This window comes from Camelus ferus, chromosome 16, assembly GCF_009834535.1.
Source record: "Camelus ferus isolate YT-003-E chromosome 16, BCGSAC_Cfer_1.0, whole genome shotgun sequence".
Classification (NCBI taxonomy): domain Eukaryota; kingdom Metazoa; phylum Chordata; class Mammalia; order Artiodactyla; family Camelidae; genus Camelus; species Camelus ferus.
The window spans coordinates 35,524,552-35,548,920 of NC_045711.1; the positions used below are offsets into that span (position 1 = coordinate 35,524,552).

The 24,369-nt window shown below is 38.1% G+C and overlaps 1 protein-coding gene across 7 annotated transcripts in view; it reads left to right on the top strand.

Annotated features, from left to right (window-relative positions):
* The window catches only part of ATP6V0A1 (ATPase H+ transporting V0 subunit a1), a 76,313-nt gene that overhangs the window by 30,311 nt on the left and 21,633 nt on the right, over positions 1-24,369 (top strand). For 5 of the 7 annotated variants that reach the window (XM_032457225.1, XM_006175184.3, XM_014551043.2 and 2 more), the window contains exons 3-14: positions 5,286-5,364; positions 6,537-6,634; positions 7,572-7,700; positions 13,157-13,260; positions 13,575-13,701; positions 15,511-15,593; positions 16,186-16,279; positions 18,665-18,877; positions 20,759-20,909; positions 22,120-22,259; positions 23,112-23,269; positions 23,704-23,794. In XM_032457225.1, the coding sequence (XP_032313116.1) occupies positions 5,286-5,364; positions 6,537-6,634; positions 7,572-7,700; positions 13,157-13,260; positions 13,575-13,701; positions 15,511-15,593; positions 16,186-16,279; positions 18,665-18,877; positions 20,759-20,909; positions 22,120-22,259; positions 23,112-23,269; positions 23,704-23,794 (1,467 nt within the window). The remainder of the gene's footprint in view (positions 1-5,285; positions 5,365-6,536; positions 6,635-7,571; positions 7,701-13,156; positions 13,261-13,574; positions 13,702-15,510; positions 15,594-16,185; positions 16,280-18,664; positions 18,878-20,758; positions 20,910-22,119; positions 22,260-23,111; positions 23,270-23,703; positions 23,795-24,369) is intronic. The other 2 variants (XM_006175186.3, XM_006175187.3) reach the window with 1 other exon arrangement.

Consider the following 24,369-nt stretch of genomic DNA (forward strand, 5'->3'; position numbering starts at 1 on the left):
TCAATAGTTGTTGGAATGAATGGATGGATGAAAGAGGAGTGGTCAGAAAGGAGTGGAAGTAATAAATACTGGCTTCCTGGAATTGGCAGGCTTTCAGGAAGTTCTCTGTCTGAGATGAAGTTGCACAAGTATGACCCAGTGATGTGGTCTTACTCCTTATTCTCTTTGAACCTTTTTCTGCTACCTCTCTTTGAATCTTCTCCTACCTGACTCAGATTCCTTTTCTTAACCTTTCTGAGGACTCTTTGTTATCTTCCACTAACCTCTGTTTTATCTTCCCTACATCCACCGTAGGTGTCAGTGTTCCCTAAGCTCTTTTCTGTACTATCTCCGGATAAGCTTCTCCAAACTCACATCATCCCTTATCACCTTTTGTGTGTGTTTGTGTGATCTCATCTATTCTCAAATCTTCCATCTTTATTCAGTGAGTCTCAAATTTGTACCTCTGGTCCTGACCTCCCAGACACCGTCCCTGAATTTATAACTCTAAGGTTTTTGTCATCTCTGTGTCTCAAGCTTGGTATGTCTAAATCCCAACACCTTGCCTTTTAACAGACTATTTCTTCATCCTGACTTTCTAAATGTGAGCTAATGCAGCAATATTCTTCCAGTTTTCTAGACTTGAAACCTAAAGCAAACCTAAGTCACCCTTAATTTGCAATCCTTCATCTGGTCCTTTGGTGTCTCCCTTCCTAACACCCACTGTGTCTACTCAGTGTTCTTAACTTTTATTTATGATTTATTTCAATCATACAAAAAATTATAGGGGATAATACAATGAATATTTATTGTAGTTCCACACTACTACAGTAAAGTGAATAGTTGAATAAAGTGAGTACAAATTTTTTGGTTTCCCAGTGCATATAAAAGTTACATTTATGCTATACGGTAGACTGTAGACTATACTGTAGTCTATTAAGTGTGCAGTTGCAATAAGTCTAAAAAAATGTATATACATTAATTTAGAAATACTTTACCGCTAAAAAATACTAACCATCATCCAAGCCTTGGAACGAGTCATAATCTTTTTGCAATCAAAAGGTCACTGATCACCATAACTAAACAGAATAGTGGAAAAATTTGAAATATTTTGAGAATTACCAAAATGTGACACAGAGACACAGTGAGCAAATGCTGTTGGGAAAATCATGCTGATAGACTAGCTCAGTGCAGAGTTGCCACAGACCTTCAATTTATAAAAAATGCAGTATCTTCAAAGTGCAATAATGTGATATACAATAAAATGAGGTATGCCTGTAACTATGTTATCTACTATGTAATTAAGAGAAACATTCTACAAATAATTGAAAGCTCCTATATATTTTTCTTCCATGCTGTTCATTTCTCTCTCCTCCCCCTCAAAGGTAATCTCTAGAGTGATCTTTGCTTTTATCATTCCCATGTGTTTTTTCCACTTTTGCTATGTATGTATGTTACCACTAAACAATAATATGTAGTATAATTTTGTGTGTTTTAAAACTATGTATATGGTATCATATTGTATGTATCCTTTAGCAAGTGCTTTTTAAATTTAACATTTGTAAGATTTGACTATGTTGATACAGGTAGTGCTTGTTCATTCCTTTAAATTGCTGTATAGTTATTGTAAGAATATACAGTTGATCATTTTTTCCTTCTGATGAACATTTTGGTTGATTGCAGTTCATTGCTTTCATAGTGTTGCAGTGAAGATACATTTATATGTCTTGTGGTATGATGTGAGGTAGTTTCTCCAGGGCAGTGGTTCTCCAACTTTTTGGTCTAAAGATTTCTTTATATGCTTAAAATATTATTGAGGATCCCAAAGGGCTTTTATGTGAGTTATAGCTATCAATATTACTATATTGGAAATTAAAACTGAGAAATGTTTAAAGTATTTACTTATTAAATTATTTTAAATTATAATAATAAACACACTACATGTTATAACATTTTTATGAAAAAAACTATATTTTCCAAAACAAAAAAAAATAGTTTCAAGAAGAGTGGTATTGCTTTTACACTTTTGAAAACCTTTTAGTGTCTGAATTAATAGAAGACAGCTGGATTCTTATATTGACTTCTGCAGTCAGCCTGTCGTGACATATGTCATGAGCCTCTGAAAAACTTCACTGAACAGTCATGAGAGAATGAGAATGAAAAAGGCAAACGAACTCTTAGTGTTACATGAAAATGGTATTGATCTCATGAACCTGCTGCTGCTTAGGGATTATAACTAGGAGGGGCATTGCTGAGCATTGTGTACATCCCAAACTGTCAGATGCTGTCAGAGTGTACTTCACAGTGAGTGTACCTGTTCATGCTCCCATCGCTGGTTGAGAGTTCCTGTCGTTCCACAATTATGTCGACACGTCTGTGCTCAGACAGAAAAGAAATTTGGTAATCTGATGGTGGGAAATAGTATCTTGTTTTAATTTGTATTTTCTAGATTAGTACACTTAATATCTTTTTATTTGTTTATTGGACATAAAGGGTTTCATTTTCCATGAACTTCTGTCCATATTATCTGCCTGTTTTTCTATTGGGTTTATTTGTCTTTTGCTTATTGACTTGGTGGGGTTTTTGGGTTTTTGTTTTTTTTTTTTTTGAAGGGGAGGTAATTTGGTTTATTTTTTATTTTTATCTTTATCTTTATTATTATTATTATTATTATTATTATTATTATTATTATTATTATTATTATTATTATTATTATTATTATTATTATTATTATTTGGAGGTACTGTGCTAGGGGTTGAACCCAGGACCATGTTCATGCTAAACACGTGCTCTACCACTGAGCTGTACCCTCCCCCGTGACCTGTAGTGTTGTTTTTTGGGGTTTTTTTTCCAAGTTCTTCATGTACTCTGGAAGCTAATCTTTTTCTGATCCTTTGCTGATAACTTCTTCCAGGCTATGCCTTGTCTTTTCCCTCTGTTTATGGTATATTTTGTCAAGCATAAGTTTATTTTTCTTTTTTACTTATTGGTATTTTCTTCTTTCCTAAATTTTTGTCTTGAAAAATTTCAAGCCTGAATACCCTGATGTAGATTCACCAGTTGTTAACATTTTGCCACATTTGATATAATCTTTTTTACTGCACTATCAGAAAGTTAGCTATTTCTTTCTTTCAAATCCTTTTTCCTTTTAATTTTCTTTCTTTTTCTTATTTTACCATAGACATTGAGACCTTCAGTAACATGTTGAAGAAGAGTAAGAACAAGCTAATACTGGTTAGGATTGTGTTTAGTTGTATGTAATTGAAAACCCAAATGGTAGGGGTGTACTTTTCTCATGTAACACAAAGCCTGGCTTCACACTGTCATCAGTGTCCTAAGATAATTCTGTGTTTCTCTTTGGCTGTCCTTAAGGCTTTTGTCCTTGCAGATGACCACAACAGCTCCCAGCATTTCATCCGTATGCTAGGCAGGAAGAAGGAAGTGCAAGGAGGAAGGGGAAGTCTTACATATGGAGGGAAAAAGCTTTCCTAGAAATTCTCAGCAGACTTTGTTAATTTATCATTGACCAAAATTATGACATACTCTAGCTGCAAGCGAGCCTAGGAAATGTGATTTTTCAACTGATCAGTTGCTGCCCTGAACAAAATTGGGATTTTTGTTAATAAGGAAGTAGAGCAAAATGCTATGTATCTATCACAAAGTATTCCAGTCTTGCTGCCAACTTTAAGGAGAATCTTTTAAATTTGTATCATTTAAATATGTTTATTCTTAAGTTTGGAGAGATTCTATTAGATTATACAGAGTCCTTTCAATTTCTGATTTCCTGACATTACTGTCACAAATAGTTGTGGAATTTTCTTGAATGACTTTTCTTTATATGTTGAGGCTATCATGTTTTTTCTCCTTTAATCTGTTAATTTGGTGAATTATGTGTCCAGGTTTTTTCCTACTAATTTTTTGACAGTTTTACTGAGATATAATTCACATACCATACAATTTGTCCATTTAAAGTGTGCAACTAAGTGATTTTTAGTATATTCACAGAGCTGTACAACCATCACCACAATCACCTTTATAACCATCACCCTAATCAAGACAGAGTATTTCCGGCAGCCCAGAAAGTTTTCTTGTGCCTGCTTCTGGTCAGTCCCCACCCCCTATAGGTAACCACTGTTTTGATTTCTACCATCATAGGTTCGTTTTTCCTGTTATTGAATTTATATAAATGAAATGATACATTACAAGCTCTTATGTCTGACTTCTTTCACTTATGCATAATATTTTTGAGATTTATTTCATTTTGCTTGATTCTTTTTTAAATTACTGGATAGTACTCCATCATATGAATATATCACAATGTCTTTATCCAGTCTTCTATTGATGGACATTTGGATCTTTGCCCATTTGGGGCTATTATGAATAAAGCCACTGTAAACATTCTTGTATAAGTCTCTGTGGGCATGTTTTCATTCCTTTTAAGCAGGTGCCTTGTAGTGGAATGCTCCGTCATGAGGCAGGTAGATATGTGTTTAGTATAGGAAATTGCCAACAATATTTTACTTACTCTTTAACAACACAAGTTGTATTTATTGGTTTATGTCTGTCTCTTCTTTGGGACTGATAGCTCTTTAAAGCTAAGACATATCTTATTCTTTGTATTTATACCAATGCCTAATACAGTGTCTGCATATATTTGGTGCTCCATAAATGTTGAGTAAGTAGCTATAGTTCTTTATTTCTATTACTCATATGGAATTTATCACGTGCTATATTGTTAGTTGAACTCATCTTTCTTCTCTATTAGATTGCAAGCTTCTTAATAAGTAGGAACTTGTTTTATTCTTACAAAATTTCTAAGAATATCTGTCACATTGCTTTGAAAATTATGTGTGATGTATGAATGAATAAACCAGCCTGTGACCTAGAAGGTGAAGATCCTGGGACAAAAGAACAAGAAAAGTTTGCCTTCTGTCTCGTCTGATTGGGAAGAAGGAGAGAAGGAAAACCAGGCAGAGCTTCTATCATATCCATTGCCCAAATTTTGGCAGGGGTGGGATGGGCACCTGTACTCAGTGGAGACTTTCGGCCTGGGAAGAGCATTTTGCACCACTGTGCTTTGTCTAATTTGCCTCCATTCCATTATATGTTGCAGCAGTGAGGGTTCTTACCTTTAGTTGGTGTGACTGTCCCCAAAGCATGTGGTGTGAATCACTAGACAGATTTTATTAGCGTTGCATTATACGTTGACAGAAAATTAGGTTTTCACTTTGCAGGATGTGTTGTTTGTGAAAGAGAAGAAATAGATATAGCATTTGAATATTTAGTATTCTGTTCTTATTTTGCAGTTAAATCCAGATGTGAATGTTTTCCAGCGGAAATTTGTGAATGAAGTTAGAAGATGTGAAGAAATGGATCGAAAGCTTCGTATGTGCACTTTGGTCTTGTATGATGTTCCTGTTGTGAGTCATTTGATTTAAATTAACATTCTCAATAAAGGAAGAAAATACTATAGGAGGAAAAGGAGAGGAAAAATCTTGCAATCTGATGTGAAGATGAATTTCTTGTGTACAAGTAGATTTGTGGTGTTTGGGCTAGGTGGTGCTTAATGGAAACTTTGAGATGATAAGGCTGCAGGCTGAATATATTGGTTATTTTTTTGTGGGAAGAGTCTTATAGCAGCACTACATTATAGAATTCTAAGAGGTAGGACCCAGAACACCATCATTTTTAGATGTCAGCATAGCCATCTTTTAATTTGAGCTACTTGTGGGGGAAGAAACTAACATCTGTTAAGGTCCTATTGAGAGTTTGGGTATTCATATACTTTATTTCATTCATTCCCCACAGCATTCCTTCAAGATAGGTGATACCACATTTAGTAAATGAGGAAACCAAACATCAGAGAAGTTAAGTGACTTGCCCAAGAACATAAACGGTCTTGATGGAATCAGTGTTTGAATCCAGGTTTTCTATGTCTCCAAAACCCAAGATCCTCCTACTGTATTATGCCAGTCTTCAGGTAGCTGTTAGGTGAATTTAGTCCCCATGCTAAAAAAATAAGTCAGTAGTTATCACCTGAAACACTTTTCTCTTTTGATATTTTGGGACCTTATTCTGTGCTTTGTTTTTTGTTTTGTTTTAACTCAAAACCAACCTGTTTTCAAATTTAATGAAACCCTTGTGGTCTGGAGTTGTCTCCCTAGCGTGCTAAGCAGCAACTGCTCTATTGAATCACACTCTTCTGAAGCTCTCCTCTCCCAACAGTATCTGTGAGCAGAGCCATCACACAGTAATAGTCACACGGGGTAGAGTGCTGACACCGATGAGGACCAGTTTTAAGGTCACAAGAGGGAAGGAAGACAGTAGTGGGATGATAACCCTCTTTGAGGTACCTGTGCTTTAGAGAATATGGGGTTGGAGGAAGAGGAATGTGGAGAAAAAGGGATTTACATATTCTGCTTATTTTATGTAAAAATGTCTTTCTTAGAATGAAGCTCTTTTTAGGCAGGTTTGGGGTCATCTTATTTTTTTCCTCAAATATTGGCAATTCCAGACATGTGCACCTAGACATGAATGTCCTCATTCTGTCATTTTAGGATTTGTTGAGAAAGAGATAAGGAAAGCTAATATCCCAATTATGGACACTGGCGAAAACCCAGAGGTGCCCTTCCCCCGGGACATGATTGACTTAGAGGTAAACAGTTCTTCTGAGGAAGCCAGATAAGTTTCTTTCTCCTTAAATTACTTTTCTGAGTAGGTGGAGAGTAGGCTAATTCTTGTTGTCCTTGTCTGTTGATTGCAAGTTTCTTGTGCATGGGATTAAAATGAATTCCCTTTTTTTATGGTATAGAATGTTGTGGTATCTCAAAAACTATCACATGCCACTAAATAAATTATTTGCTTATTAAATTAATTATTGGCTTATTGAAATTTTATTGAATGAGTATCAGTTTGTCTAGTAATTTATTAATCTCATAGACTAAATGAATAGCCAATAGACTTTTCAGTAATTATTTTGTCTATTCAAAGTCCCCTGAGGGATTTAACCAAGAGTATATAATAGACAAAGACCATTTTAAGCAAAAACAAACAAACAAACAAAAATTATAAAGAAAATTGCCCTGGTAAAAACACAGTACAATTGTCCCTCAGTATCCAAAGGGGACCGGTTCCAGGCCTTCCCTTGGACACCAAAATCTGCTGGTGCTCAAGTTCCTTATTTAAAATGGCTGTGGTATTTGCATATAACCTATGCACATCCTCCCTCCTACTTTAAATCATTTCTAGATTACTTATAATCTCTAATACAATGCAAATACTATTAAGTAGTGGCAAATACAATGTAAATTCTAAATAGTTGCTGGTGGGTGGCAGGTTCAAGTTTTGCTTTTTGGAACTTTCTGGAAATTTTTTTCCCCCAGATATTTTCTAACCGTGGTTGGTTGAATCTGCAGATGTGGAACCCAAGGATATATAGGGCTAACTGTACTTGCTGGGTGAATATAAGATACCTTTGAATTGTTAGGGTGGCAAGAGTTCTGTGGGATGGATGGATTCACCTGTCTTTCAGAGCGAGCATATTAAGCTGAGTTTGAGTTAATAGGTTTCTTTTTTTTTTTTTTTTTCTGTAGGCCAATTTCGAGAAGATTGAAAATGAACTGAAGGAAATCAACACAAACCAGGAAGCTCTGAAGAGAAACTTCTTGGAACTGACTGAATTAAAATTTATACTTCGCAAAACTCAGCAGTTTTTCGATGAGGTCAGACTATCGTTTCTGTTGGTATTTGAGCAGCTGAGATTGCACCAGCACAAGTGGGCCATGTTTTTATTCCAGTGATTATTTTAATTTGCTGATTTGAAAGCAATACCATTTTTGCACCGTTTTAGTTGAAGAAATGTCAGATTATGTTCCATTTTTCATGCAGTACCCAGCCAGCCATGGTTTTGTATATTTTTGCATTTTCAGCAATTTTTCATCTCAAAATGGGGAAAGGAACCCTAAAATAGTTGTATAAACATAGTTGGATGAAATTTTTACATTATATTTTAAGGTAAGTATATGCTTAAGGGTAAAGTTGAAGCAGTAAGAAACATTTGGTTATACTTAAAACTATAACAAAGATCTAATCTCCAAAACCTTTTTGTCATTAAATTTTAATTTTTTTTGTGTGCTTGCTTATTGACCTTTCAGCACATTTTTAAGTGCTTCAGAAGCACATGTCACAGTTTGATTTTTCAAGGACTTTTCTTAGTGTTGTGTGGAAATACTGGTAGGATGCCTGTTTGAAATTCCTGGATTTTCATATAAACTCAACTGCATTACCTTGTAGGGAAAAATGTTAATAAGTTCCTGGGTTAAAAATGTAGGTGACTAAGTTGCCAGGTGACAGCTTGCTGAGGTGACCCCAAGGAAAGGATTTGGAGCAAGGCTTTCAGAAGGCTTCCTTCTCCTAATTAAAACTGGGGAGGAGTCTTAGCTTTAAGCCTGGACATGCTTTTTCTGATGGCCTAAAATATGGGTAACTCTTTTATAGGTGTCTTTGCCACCAGATTAACATCAGATGTTTCAGAATTTGTCCCAGTCACTGTTCAGTGTTCCTTCCCATAAGTTCTTCATTTCCTTTGCTCAACAACAACAAAAATTGGCAAAGCTTTTTAAAAAAATGGAGGGCCCATTTTAGTTAGCATCTGATATATTCTCAGTTTTACGTTTAATTTCTGTCTTTTGAGGAAAGAACAACTCTCCCTAGTTCTCTAGACTGGCGCAGGGGTTTGCCAACCAGCAACTTCAGCCTCACCTGGGAACTTGTCTGGATGCAAATTTTCAGTCTTCACACCAAACTTATTTAGTCAAAAGCTCTGTAGGTGGGGCCCAGCAATCTATTCTCACAAGGTGATTCTGGGGAATGCTAGTGTGACAACCACTGGGCTAGCGAAAGTCAGCTGAAGGTGTGATACATTCCTCAGTAACTAAGGATCTGACTCAGAGAAGCCATGCTAATTAAAAAGATCTGCCAGAGCAAGGGAAAGGGGAGAAGCTCATACGAAGTTAATTGTCCAGTCCTCCTAAGAATCAGGATCTGGCTCTTTATCAGGGAGGGTTGGTGTGAATATTCAGTTTGTTCACTTAGTTGAGAATTCTGAGACTCACGGTAACTTCTTTCACCAGTCCCCAATATCATCACATTAGAGGGTATGGAATAGTGTGATTTACTCATTCCAAGTGTTTCAGGTCTTTTGCAACAGGCATGGCCACTAATACCAAATGGTTCTGATGAACACATAATCTGGAATTCCAGTATGCTCACTGCCTAAATAGTATTTTATTTATACTCATTAATTCATGGAGCATTTGATAAGCACCTACTCTTTGCGAGGCATGAGATGAGTAAGACATGGTCCCTATGTTCAAGGAATATATTACTTGGTCATATCAGGAAACATCCTTGAACACAGTGCCTCCACATGCTATACACACCCAAGCTGCTGCCCCCAGATTCAAAGTAAATCTGGCCCCAAGATCAAAGTTCAGTTACTTTTATCGTTATTTGGGATTTAACTCTTTTACCCCCCTCCCCCATTTTTTCCTCTTTTGATATAGTCTTTAGTTTACTTCTGGGAGGTTGTTGAGATGTATGAAAATGTTTTTCATAACCTCCTGAGTTTAAGGATTGGGATAGGCTTCCTAGTCTAGTTCATTCTGAAGAAATTCTGAGTGAAGACTGACAAATGGACTCCCTTAAGGGAAATAGTCACTTAAACTGTTAATTTTATAATAAAAAGTAAAAACAAACTAAGGGGAACCACTTGGAAGGATGATATAAGATTTTCACATTGTAGTTATGGGTTTAGGAATTTTCTCTGTGATTAATAGGTCTAAACATGAAATGCCAATCCTGAGAAGGCAGGCTCTATCTAAGTCTTCATGACTGTCATGCCCTACCCATGGTATGTTGTTTTCCCCCTCCTACTTTTGCAAAGCATTTTTTAAAAAAAATCTCTGTAAGTACTTTTGAGCATGAGACCTTGGTTGCAAGTGGTTCTTCTACTGCTTTTGTCATCCATCCCTCTCATTCCAGGATGAGGTGCCTTCTGGCAAGAACAGCTCTCCCCTTTCTCTCCCAGTGCACAGTCAGTGCCTTGCTCGCTCTTGCTGTTTGCTCGTAGTCTCAACCAGGTGCCTTTCAACAGCCCCTGCCCTGCTGTGGCCAAAAAGCAGGCTCAGGTGTCACTGCCCTGATAGGAGACAAGACCTCACAGAGTTAAGTGCATCTGCAGGTGCAACTGCACCCTTTAAATAATGCAAAAGATAAGGAAACTTGGGACCCTCAAATCTCAGAAATGTAGATTTTTCATGAGACTTTCTTCCATGCCTGAGATTATAACGTTTGCAAATGGCCTAAAACACTACCAATTTTAAACCCTTCTTTTTAATATAATTTGGTGAATATGATCAGTAATTTGCAATAATGAGTTGGTAGAAAATGGCTAAATCAGAAAATGATTCTTTCTATCACCAGGCATAGGGGTTATGATTGGCGAGGTGTGTAGAAGGGGAGAAGTAAACATATGTTGAATATTCTTATGATTTACCATGATTACAAATTCAACTTAGCCATTTCTTATCCAGAAAATTTAAAATGACTTGTTAATGATTATCCTTTTCTCAGTCTTCTTGCTTATGAAGAACTGTAAGAGCTGGAGAGATTTCTCTGCATCTTTTACCATAAGCACCGTTACATATGAAAGCGTAAAGAAGACTGGAAAAGTAATGGTTAATGGCATGCAGATCCCTGCCTTCCTTTCCTTCTGAATTTTCCATGCATTTGCTTTCTTTACTTTTCTTTCTCATCTGCCATCTCCTTGGGGCTTCAGTGAATACTTCAGGTAACGAAATGTAATTTCTTTCTCCACGTAGATGGAAATAAAAGTGTTTGCTCTTGGTAGTTAATGTAGCTTGAACTGGACGTGCTGCTTATACTGAAGTATAAAAATAGAACTGCTGAGGTTCTGCTACTTCCTTTTCCAAGGCATGGTTTTAGCATTCTGACTGGGGGAAGGGGGTAAACCAGAGGGCACAGCAAGTAATTTAGAAAAACCTTGGCAGTATTGTCATTAGAGAACCCAGAGTAGGATTTAGATACTTGATCACATGGTTTTAGATATTGTTTTAAAGGCCCTCAGTTAGTGGTTCTGGACATCCTAGCTTCTCATCAGGCACAATTACTTGATTTGAAAAATTTTGACTTTCCTAAGACTTAGGATTCATAAGTGAAATTATTCATTAGGATATTACTGCAACTTTCTTTTTAATTCTGCTGTTTTTTGGGTTTTTTTTTAAATTCCCAGAGAACTCTAGTCTTTGGAGTAGTCTGGTTGCTAAGCACTATTTGCTGTTCCATCAGTTATCCCCTTTAGAGCACATAGTTTGCACTGGGTCTGGTCTTTAGGGTTTACTTAAAACAGATCTTGTGAACCATGTAGGAAAGTAGGTGGGAGTCTTGTGGGTAGTAGTCAGTCTCACTGGTTTTTGCCGAGGGACATCCTTCTTAAACAAGTTAAAATATGGTCGTCGTCTGGATCCTGAAAACAAGTTGCCTGTGGCTTGCAGAGGGCTGATTTGATTTTAAGGAGAAACAGAAAGAGCCCCTAAACTTCCATTTGACAACAAGTGGTAACCTGCACCCCTGTTACGTCATCTTAAAGCTTTCCAAATCTCATGACAGTATTTCTCTGCACTTATGGTGTACCCAGTGCCTATCTTTCCCTTTTTTTTTTTTTTAAATGGTTGTGGTTGAGAGTTGATCAACTAGAATTTACTTCCTGAACAATTGCTTTCACTCATTTAGGCTTTCAGACTTATCATCGGGTTTATACTCAGTTCCCCACCCCAACCCCTCTTTGACTTTACATTGATGGTCCTATGACTTTATCAAATAAGATTCCCTTATTGGATTCTTTTTGATAGCGGGGTTGACAGGAGTGGAATCAAGCTGAAATTTGGAGTGAAAATGATAGAGGAAAATTCTGACTTTTTGTTAGTTTAGCTTTTGAAAAGGAAGGTTATTCTGGCTTACTTCTAGCCTTTGGTCAAACAAGCAGTGTGTGGATATTGAAGTTGGGGAGATAAGCAGTGGAGAAGTCAATTGGCTTTCATTTTTTAGGGCAGCTTCTCCTTCCTGAGAAGAGGAAGAGGTGGGATGTCTAGAGAGAGGCTAGAAAATGTAGACCTACATCTGAGAAGGTCCCACTCCTCCTTCATTTTATTGAATAAACTGTCATGGTGGACATCATTTTAAATCTAAACAATTAAACTAGCCCACATGCTCTCTAGTGGCTTATTATCTGTTACTTTTTCTTCACTTGATTCAGATTATTGGCTTGAGTTATGTTCCCAAGAATCCTTAAACTGTAAAGCCTACATGAACTTTTTAATATTGCTAGATGCCTGATCAGAAACTCAGACATTCAGATATGTTTTCACTTTTCCTTCCCTTTATGGTGCAGTGGAGGCTCATGCCTGCGCAGCTATTGGGCTTCTTAGCCTTTTAGAGAAAGAAATACTCTTTAAATCCTATGGTTTGGAGTACTTTCTGCAGTGGCCATGCTGAAGGTTCTCATGTTCTGAATTTTCAAGAGCATGGAAAACCTAGAAATCTGGAGACGTCCCTTCTGTCTTTCTCCTGTACAAGACAGTGACGGTGGCTTGCCTTCTTCCTTGGGAAGAAAGTCTCCATCTTTCACAGGGAAAATTCTAGTTTGTAGCTGCCTGGAAATTCGATGTTGAAAGTGTCTGCAGAGCTGCCTTGTTTTTTCTCAAAAGAAAGAGATAGTTCAGCTTCTATCCACATACAAAGGTGTTTCCTGGTACTTACATGGCTCATTCAGGGAAGCCTAAGAGAAAAAATGGTTTCCACCAAGTGACAGATTTATACAAGTGTCACCATCATTTAATGTTTTTTTTTCCTTTATTCCTTATTTCTAAAACCATTTCCCCAGATGCTTTACTGGGGCAGTTGTGCTTTCTTTACCTCTTGTTTCTTTCCTTTGCTTTCTTCCTCTATTCTTCTTATTCTTCTTGTCTTCTTTCTGTGGGTATGTCTTCTCTTTTGGTGATTTTTTTCATCTTTACTTTCTGAACCTTATCTCCTGGTTCCTCGTTCCCTGCATGCCACTAACTATTTTCATTAGATACTAATTGATTTGTGAATTCAGGCTGAATTGCATCATCAGCAGATGGCGGATCCAGACCTGTTGGAAGAGTCTTCGTCCCTCTTGGAACCAAGTGAGATGGGAAGAGGCACGCCTTTAAGGCTTGGGTAAGTACCGCTTCAACCCTCCGTACTCAGTGGGGTCATGTTCACTTTTGCTGTTCAAAAGAACAGTGAGACTGGGCATTCACTTGCTTCCAGGATGCGCTGTCTTTTGAGCTCATTCCAAGGTGTTCTAAGTCGCTTTGGATTCAGTTCCTGAGTTGTTCTGTCACCTCTGCTGGGTCCAGGAATCAGACTTTGGCAGCCCCACTGACATAGCAATGTGTAGCCTCGTGTTTGTCATCTTTGCCCCCTCCTCTCACCTTCCTTCCATCCCATGGTATGGACCAGTTCCCAATCTGGCTCTTCTCCCCCCACAGCTTCGTGGCTGGTGTGATTAACCGGGAGCGCATCCCTACTTTTGAGCGCATGCTTTGGCGGGTGTGCCGGGGGAATGTGTTCCTGCGGCAAGCTGAAATCGAGAACCCCCTGGAGGATCCTGTGACTGTAAGACAAGGAAATTGCATCCTGTGGAGTAGGTCTTGTAAAGGGAGCTCAGAGCAGTGACGCAGCAGGCACCACCTGAATCTGACCCTCCCACAGAGAAGCCCTTATGTGTACCCTGCTTTTATCTGCAAATTTGAAGGACTGCTCTTTCCTCTTTACCTCCATCATATGTGTACATATGAAGTGTACATGGCATGTGCACATATGTTTTTTAAGCTTTACCCATGTAGATATTATTTTGATTGGAAATGTTTTTTTCCAGTTATTTTAAGCTTTAGCTTTATATATTTTCTGTTAGTTACCTCGGGCCAAAAGAAAATTAACTTTCTATGAAAATTAATTTAAAGCGAATCACCTGGTTCCAAGTTTGGTAACATCCATGCGTAAAAAGAGATTTCCTAAACTGGGATCTTTATAAGCTGATGAAGTTTTAAGTTGGTGAAGTTTTTTGTCTATTTGTTGAGAGATTTAGGAACTTAGTTTAGAGATTTGTATCGTGTACAGTAGGATGATCTTCTCCATCCAATGCTTTGGAAAGTAGGGACGGCTTAACATCTTGGCATTTGACATAATGGGACAGAGTTCTTAACATAAACCTACATTAAGTATGGTGAGTCCTGATTTCAAGGATGACAAGCAAAGATTAAATATTCTGGAAAAAAATTTCCTTCACTTTTGTATTACTATTATTTAGAAGTCTAGAGTTGGTTTTTATGTTTTCAATTATCTTTTGGGTTTCTTAAATTAGTATTCTTTGCCCTACCTAAGAAGAGAGGTTAAATTATAAGACTTCTTAGAGTGGGTGGGTCATACAGCTAAAAATGATCTCGGTAAACGGATTTTTATCCTTAGTACCAAGTAGGAATGTGGTGACGCCTAGGTTACAGTGAGTCCCTTTACCTGGAGGAGCAATTAAATAGTCTTACTGAAGGCTGTCCTTGGGTTGTGGAGACACTGCAGTCAGCAGTCACACCTAATGTGGAGCTGTTCTCAGGAATATTCAGACAAGTTCCTGGGCAACAGAAACATTATTTTATCAACAAATTGAGGAGGCGGGGAGGTGTCTGAATATCTCCAACAGAACGGCTGCATGAGGAATGTGCTGTAGTTTATTCCCAGAGAACTTAGGGATTTGATTCTTGAGCCTTACTTTGTTCACTCCTCGTTCCTCCTTATCCTTCTAAAGTTTTGTTGGTTTTCCTGTTATAAAAGCTCTATAGGAATAAGAGAAAATACAGGCAACCAGCGACAGTCCTGGTGAACACCCAGTGTAGCTTATTTTCCTGATCTTTTCTTCTAGTCCTTGCATCAGAAACTTGGTGTTTGGAATGGACTGCCTTCCTCTCTGCCCCTGAAGTCTAAATTAGCATGAATCATAGATTCTACACCAGCATTCTTCCCAGCCACTCAGTTCCTTGTGGTTATTCAGGCCCCTTTATCTGGAGTTTCTAAGCATGGAAACAGGCAGGAATGGCTTCCTTCTCTGTACTTACATCATTTAGACCATATAAGATTTAAAGTTGCATAGATAAATAGGGCTAAATTCTGCTAAGAAGAGAATCATCTTAGCATCTGTGTCAAGCTCCTGGTTGAGTTTAGAACGATTTTTGTGAATTTGCGATTACAGAGCAAATATTCTTGTAGTGGAGCTTAAGAAATGGATTGAGGATAATGGTTGAAGTACAGGGCTGCCATTTGAGGCCACTTAAAGGATTCCAGTTGTTTCTATATCTCCAAGAAAGTGAGTTATTTAAGAATTTTTCTTCTGGATTGGAAGTTTGAATTCTCGGGTTTTGGTTTGGGGCCTAGGGCGACTACGTGCACAAGTCTGTGTTCATCATTTTCTTCCAAGGAGATCAGCTGAAAAACAGAGTCAAGAAAATCTGTGAAGGGTAAGAGAAATATGCCTCCCTCGAGGGTGCAGCCAGGCCACCTAACTGTTAAGCCCATAGAATAGTGAAACACAAACCCTCTTAGTTTGCCTTGACCCGATGAATGTATCTTTTAATAATGTTAAGGTTATTTTAAATAATTAGAAATGGCCTAAGTTTATTTTTTTAAAGACCATCAAAATCTCAATTTTTTTTCCTTGGAAAAGAGCAATTAGGACTCATGGTTTAGAAATTCTACATTGTCCTGAAACAGCGGGTCTGCATACCTAGCAGTGTACCATAGGCACTGTGCCCTTCAGCTTTTCTGAAATTCTGCTTATAAGCTTTTTTTCCATGCCATTTTTCTCCAGTAATTTATAATGTAATTTGTATCACTTTTTTTTAATCTAAAGGAATGTAATAGCTCCAGAGAATGTCAAGACAGTTCAAAATTTGTTCTATCTGTAGGCCACTTCCCGTAAAGAATTATGATTGATTAGTTCAACTAACCCTGTTTTGGTTCTTCTAGTAAATTGGGTTACTTTCTGAGATTACTTGAATTGGCTCAGGTAAGAAATTTCAGCATGCCTCAGGCTGTGTCTGTGCATTCCAGGTTCCGGGCCTCACTCTATCCCTGCCCTGAGACGCCACAGGAGAGGAAGGAAATGGCTTCTGGAGTTAACACCAGGATTGACGATCTCCAAATGGTACACAGAGGGCTGGAGGGAACTTGTTTTTGCGAAATACTGCAATAAGAGAACACTTCACTTCCTTGAAACACTAACAGTTTATGAGGCACCTGCAGCAGCCCAGGATACATTTCTCGTTTGCTATTTTAAGTCATCCCCTGAAACTTTTCCTCGGCTCCCAAGGGGAGCGACTTAAAAATGGCGTTAATCATCTTCAAATAAGACAAGAATGCTATGCACCTAAAATCGTTGTTGCTTAGCATATTCAATTCCCTTCCTCTTGAGTTTGAGATATTTTTATAATAAAATTTAGTATGCTTAATTAAGGGGAAAAAAAATCAAATGCTACAGAAGTATATACAAAATCAGTTCTGTCTCTCACACACACATTCTACCTCCAGAGGAAGCCACTCTTAAACAACTTGGTGTGCACCCTTCTGGTCACCTTGGATCTAAACCACTGAGTCTGGCCAAAGAGGCCTGGTGTCACTCTTGTACCCAAGAAAAGACTGTGTTAGCTTTTTACCAAATTGCAGTGTGTGTGGTTTGCACACACCAGCGTTGTCACAGAGTTCTCAGGAAGGATTGATTCATACATACGTGGAAGGAAAAGGGTGCCCAGTTGGAGCTTTGTTCCCTGTTGAAAGAATGTGGTGATTGCCCCCTTGAAACATTAACAAACATACTTAATCCCAAAGGCAGTTCTTTCCAGCAGTGGCAGAATTGTCAGAGATATGTTGTAACTCCCATTTCAACACTTTTTCTCATCTTTCTGTATGTGACCCACTAACTTGACCTCTTGCCGGCTCCTCTGAGATACACTTATCTGTTTAACCAAGGGAAGAGAGTTTTTTAGAACTGCTGGTGGGTGAAAAGTCGTATTAGTATGTTCTGGGTTCTAGGGCTGTCCTATCCTTTCCTTGTGAGGTAGGATTGTGGTAGATTTTAAAGAGCATGTTTAATAGTCATTGTAAATGACTAGAATTTTTAAAACACAGAACTGTATGAACTGAAACTTTTAAAGAGGGATTGAATGGGGGGAGGGTATAACTCAGTGGCATAGTGTATGCCTAGCATGCACGAAGTCCTGGGTTCAATCCCCAGTACTTACACTAAAGACAAATAAATAAAAACCTGATTACCTTTCCCCCCAAATAAAATAAATAAAAAAGTTTTTTTAATTAAAAAGAGATTGAATACCAAGGAGGGAGAGGTAGGCATTGGCGGGTGAGGAAAGAGAAAAGCAAATAGAACGTTTCTTGCAAGTTTATTTAGCATCCTCTGAGAAGTTTAAATAGTAATTGTGAAATCAGCAGCAGCCAGAAGGAGAGAAAGTAGCTTTGTTCCTTTAGTCTCATGTGATACACAAATTTCCCTAGCATGCCATGGCTTTTTTTTTTTTTTTAAACCTCTCTATGGAAGTTACTTTCTGCTGCCCAAAACAGTTTCTCAGGAAACAGTTACTACTTTTTTCCTGAACTAACTTGAAAAGCCAGCTATGATGGAGACTTGTGGTAAAATGATTAGTATGTAGTTTTTTCCTCTTCAGACAAATGTGGGGGTTTAAGATAGATTCTGATGCAGAAGTGTGAGCGGTGGGTTGTTTGTCCAGTTTTGGCGTAGACCCTGTTCTGCTATAGAAATCTTAAATATTCGGTGATAAACAAGGCAGTAGAATGTAAAGTGTCCCTGGCCCTTCCTCCCACTCTAGTCTTAGCAGTGTGATTCCTCCAAGGGAAATCTGTACTGGTTTCCAAAGGGACAGAAAAACTAAGCCTTATCTGCTCTGTGATGACAGTGGTATGTGGCAGTCTAAATCCCCTCTAAAGGCCGTGGTGTCTCCAGGCTCCCTGGCATGGAGTCTCTCTTGGTACAGGCAGATGACAGTGTTCAGCAGTGCCTCTTTCCCACCATTCCCTGATGCTGGCTTATGTGCAGGGGGTTCTGCAGCTTGCGATTCTTAAGTATGGACTTGTTGGCTTGGTCAGCTCCTGGGCCTGTGATGCTGACCTCTTTGAGTCTGAGTTACAGGCTCTACATGGGAAGTCAATGCTCTTTAATGATCCAGATAAAAGCTGATGACCTACATCATTCTGCCGTGGATTTGGTGGGAAGTTTAAGTATAGGGAGAAAGGCTATAAAACATTTTCTCAGGTTTCTTTTCAGCTGGAAACTAAATGAAAATGAATGTTAGTAACTGGAACTCTAATTTCTTATAATTTGGCCAACCTCCCCTCCAAAAATAAAAAAAAAAACCCATTCTAGCCGGAGGAAGGAAAAAAACAGATCCCGAGCAACCCTTCTCAGAAAGCTGTGCCTTTTTGCCATTCATATCCTGATGTTTAAGACTGGTGTTAACTGGTGTTAGAAGGATCATTCTCTTGCTCCTTTCTCTCCCAAAAGGTTCTGAATCAAACGGAGGATCACCGCCAGAGGGTTCTGCAGGCAGCTGCTAAGAACATCCGTGTCTGGTTCATCAAAGTGCGGAAGATGAAGGCTATCTACCACACTTTGAACCTGTGCAACATAGATGTGACCCAAAAGTGCCTGATTGCGGAGGTCTGGTGCCCTGTCACTGACCTTGACTCCATCCAGTTTGCACTCAGAAGGGGCACGGTGAGTCCCTTACAGCTAGCAGTGCAGCCTACAGCCAGGAAGAGAGGTTCCCATCAACAGTAACATTAATCAGTTAAATTTTTATGGCATTTTTAGTCTCAGAGTTCTTTAATACACTCATCTTGTACTCATCTGGCTTCCTGACAGTACATTTCGTATATTCTTATTTTCCAAATGTAGAAATTGCAGTTCAAAAAAAGATTGAGTGATTTAAGCACATATCCATGATCCTTCAGGGTAGCTCACAACGAGAACATCAATGTCCTGATCCACTGTCTCTGTCCATTAGACTAGTTCCATAGTATAACCCTCATGGTCCCATTTAGTAGTTAATTAGAGCTACAGCCCTGTTTAAGGCACTGATGTGGGGGCCGAGAGGTACAGATGTGTAAAAAATAGGCTCTCAAGTACCTTGATTTACTTGGAGAGGCTGATGTGCAAGCATACAAGACAGGCTGTGCTAAGAGTAATTTATGTGTGTGGAGGGAAGGTGCTAGCTTTTCCAACTAGGATCAGAAAAAGCTTTAAGAAGAAGGTGGCTTTTACTCAGGGCTTTGAAGAATGGGTAAGATGTTGGTTGGCAATGATGAGAAGAAAATAGCACAGACAAAGACAGAAGTACAGCGTTACCATGCATGGTTGGGCCTAAACAGGAATTGTCACAGGAGAGCTGAAAGAATGGGAGGTAAATAAACCTGGGTCAGGTGGACTGGAACCTAATTGTTTTTAATACCAAGTTAGGGGGTTTAAATTTTATCCCAGAGGGAATAGAGAGGCATTGGAAGTTTTTTAGCAGTGAAAAGACATGATCAAAACACTTTTAAAAGAGTAATCCATCGATAGTATCTGGATTGGATTGGGGAGTAGAGAGAATCTATAGGTGGGGGGGGGGGGGGCGCTCAGTGGGGAGGTTATTGTAAACAAAGTAGGTGATAATAACCCCAGCAGTAAGTCTGGGCAAGGAAAAGCAAACCAGGATGATTTGTGAAACATTCTAAAGGAAGTATCAGTAGGTACACTAGGTGTCTAGCAATGTGCAGGAGAAATACAAGGAGAAAAAATTTAAATGTTTCTGAGGCATCAGACCTGAGCAGCTGGTAGAATAATGGTTCCATTAATGGAAGTAAAAGCTCAGCAAGGAATCATATTAATAGGGGAAAGGTGGTGAGTTCAGCTTCAATCACATTGAGGGGTTGAACAGAAAGCCACATGGAAATGTCAAGCAGGTAATGGGATAGGTTCTCGAAAGAAAGGGCAAAATGAAAGAAATAGGATCTGTGAGGTTGGAAGGGATGAGATCTCCAAGAGAAAAATGAGGAAGCTAAGGGTAGCACCTCGGGGGCCCGGCAGTGGTACAGGCAGAGGAGGAGGAGACAGAAAGGGCACGGTTAGTGAGCAGAAGAGGAAGATCTCTAGTGTCAGGGTTTGCACATGAGAGAAAAGACCTTTGGATCTGGTGATGAGCCAGCACTTTGACTAAGAGTGCTCAGCTAGACTACAGGGAGTTAAGACTAGGTGGTGAAGGAGGAAAGTCAGAGAATAACTTTGCTTTCTCCATACCAGGAGGAGAGAACAGTGATACTTGGAGATAAGGATGTCTCCAGAGAAAGTGGCACCACATTTTTTTTGGCCACACATTTTAGAATTATTTTTTTTTCAAAGTTAGGATATTTTTCCTGAGACTTCATTTAAATCTCTTACTGTAAAATTTATAGCTAGTTCCAGTTTCCCCAAAGATTGGAAAGATTGAGATATAATTTACATGAAAGAAAACACACATACTTTCTGTGTACTGCTCGATTAGTTTTCATAAATACATATACCTGTATAGTCAGTTAGGCCAATGACCTACTTCTGATATATGTGCTTAATGTTTCCCAGGAACACAGTGGTTCCACCGTGCCCTCCATTTTGAACAGGATGCAGACAAACCAGACTCCCCCAACCTATAACAAAACCAACAAGTTTACTTGTGGCTTTCAGAACATAGTGGATGCTTACGGAATTGGAACTTACCGAGAGATAAATCCAGGTAAAAAAGCTTGAATCTTTTCCCTCTAGAGATTTTATTCTTTGTTATTTCTTTTAATGCCTCACTTTGTATGCAACTGAACAACAGTTGGCTTAAAACTAAAGATATTGTCAAGACCACAGCTCTTGTGTAATTCCTGTGCCTGTTTGGACGTAGGGAGTGAGATTTATCACTGGGTGGCACTCCTTTAAGAGATGGTTTTATAGGAATTGTGTAGAAATGAGCTCTGTAGATTAGAGTCCTCTGTTTGTCCCCATGGCTCTAAAGTACTGGGCTTTCTCTTGCATATCATTTGCTGGAGATGCTTCAAGCAAAGTTTTTTCCAAGATAATTGATATTTTAAAATAGCTTCCCTGTGACTTTATTCCTTTGATAACTATGTAAGTTTAAAAAGCTAAAGCGCCAAACAGTCTTAGAAACAATGAACAGTACAAATGTATAAATTTAACAAAATACATGCAAAATATTGTGTATATGTATTTATGTGCAATACATTGTATATATGCAAATTGTAACAGTTCTACCTAATAAAACTGAAAAATGAAAAAAATTTTCCTGTTCCAGATTAGACAGAGAAAATAATAGCAATTTTGACAATTTTAGGCACAAGGCAGTTTTCTCTTCTGTTTGAAGAGTAAATTATTAAATTAAGAGTCTGAGAATCGTAGGGGAGGGTATAGCTCAAGTGGTAGAGCACATGCTTAGCACGCATGAGGTCCTGCATTCAATTCCCAGTATGTCCTCTAAAAATAAATAAACCTAGTTACCACCTGCCCTCCCCAAATAAAACCTTAAAAAAAAAAAAGAGTCTGAGAGTCCATTTTCAGTGGGAGCCTTCTGCGGAACCTGCCCTACTCCAGGGTCTGGGCTTTCTCCCACTTCATTCAGCTGGTTGCTGCACAAGAGAGGAAAGCTGGCCTGCCCCAGGATCAATAAACCAAAGGTTAGGAAAAAGGACTAGAAGAACAAACCACAGTGTTGCCAAGTCTAGGACAGAACTTTCTGGCAGTAGCTTGGATGCCTTCAGAGCTGCTTTGTGAGGCTGTGCAGATCCTACCATGGAAGTTATTTTCTGGGAGTCCCTCTGACCGACAGCTTGGGAGTAAGTCACCTTACTTTGAACTTAAGAGTATGAAGAGAAATGTGGTATGTTGGGAGTTGTTGCTGTTTTCTGTACTTTGCTTTTTTCCTTCTTTGGTTTCTTTGTTAGCTCCATATACCATCATCACTTTCCCCTTCCTATTTGCTGTGATGTTTGGGGACTTTGGCCATGGCATTTTGATGACCCTTTTTGCTGTGTGGATGGTGTTAAGGGAGAGCCGGATCCTCTCTCAGAAGAATGAGAATGAGGTAATGTTTTCTCTTTCTTTCTTTCTTTTTTTTTTTTTTTGATAAAAACTCAGAAACATAAGATAATTTTATTATTTTCTTGACATAGCTCTAGTATTTTTCTCCTATAATCTTTGGCTGCATACTATCATTGTCTCTTCATATGGCAACAAATTTATAATAATTTTCTACAGTCAGAAGGATAATTCAGTCTGTCCTCTAGCATGATTGATGGAAGTTATTTTTACTTATTGCTTATTGAGATATAGTTGATTTATAATATATTATAAATATATTTATATTTTATATTTATATATATCTCAGGTGTACAACATAGTGATTCAAAAATTTTATAGATTACACCCATTTATAGTTAATTAGAAAATATTGGCTGTATTTTGTGTGCTACACAATATATCCTTGAAATTATTTATGTATAGTAGTTTGTCCTTTTTAATCCCCTATCCCTATCTTGTCCCTCCCACCTTCCCTCTCCCCACCAGTAACCACCAGTTAATTGGAAGATGAGGTAATATTTAAATTACATCTGGGTTGGACTGAAACTTTATAATTTCTCAAGCATTCATTATGAGAGTCATGATCTAGAAGTCTTTTATCCATGAATGTATACAGATGTTATAGAGAGTATTTAGAGAATAGAGAAGTTATGTTCATTTTAACACTAAATAGGCCACATGCTGTGACAGCAAATTTCTTGTTATCATTGTATTTTGGTCTGTACTCCAAGCCCTCTGATCCAGAATAGGGTAAAGTAGTGTGAGAGGAATTCTCTAGTATATTCTAAATAGCATTGTCACAAAATGAGCTGCAGTGAGCAGTACATTTCATTGACTTCTTCCTTCTGACTCCCAGATGTTTAGCACTGTGTTCAGCGGCCGGTACATTATTCTGTTGATGGGTGTGTTCTCCATCTACACTGGTCTCATCTACAATGACTGCTTTTCCAAGTCTCTTAATATCTTCGGGTCTTCTTGGAGTGTACGGCCGATGTTCACTATATATAATTGGACGTAAGTTGCAAAGAAGCTAAAAGTCAAAATTTATTCCTTTCATGGTCCTCAGCTCTGATTTTCCAGACAAGTGGTAAACTAACACTTCTTTGGAAAGTGATGCACACTGTCTCTGTTCCAAAAGAATATGGTGTCTCCTCTTGTGTATGCTCCAGCCTGGGAATTGCATTGTGATTTGTTCAGCAGTATCATGGAACTGAAACTGTAAATTAGGCACGTTGATTCTTTTTATATGTGTATATTGTATATATTGTATGTGTGTTTAATTTTTCTTTTTCTTATCACTAATACCTTCTCACTCTGATGCTAGTCCCTCCTCTTTTACTGAGGAGACGAGATAGCTGTGGTAGTTTCTTTTGGGATCAGTTTCTTGATCCCAGTAGTTTTCCTCTCTTGATAAAAAAAATTAATGCACTTTTCTCCTAACCTGGTAGGGAGGACACACTTCGGGGGAACCCTGTCCTCCAGCTGAACCCAGCTGTTGATGGAGTTTTTGGTGGACCATATCCTTTTGGCATCGATCCAGTAAGAGCACTTCTGTCCTATATGTCTAATACCAAAATTTTTAACTGTAACCGAAAGTAAGAGAATTTAAATGAAGATAAATAGTTATTTGGGTTTTAGTTAACATATTTTTGGAAAACCTCTGTGTGTCTGTCCAGAGTACTTCAAACCCACAAGAAACCCAAATGCCTTGGGGAGCCAAGTAATTTTTTCTGCACTACTTATTTTAGAGGTGGCTAATAATATTGACTCTGGGAAGACTGGTTTTCAGGACTCCTTCCCAGTTTATTTCTGTTTAACATAGTTTGGTTTTTATTTTTAGCAAATTTTTAAAAATTGAAGTACAGTCAGTTTATAATGTGTCAATTTCTGGCGCACAGCATAATGTTTCAGTCATACATACACATACATATATTCATTTTCATTTTTTAGCAGATGTTTTAACAAAGCAAAAATAGCTCTTTTCTATGGATTTTATTCTGTTTTATCTTATTTATTTTTATTGAATTATTGTTGATTTACAATATTGTGTTAATTTCTGGTGTACAGTCTGGTTATTCAGTTATATATTTATATAATATATATATTATTTTTCA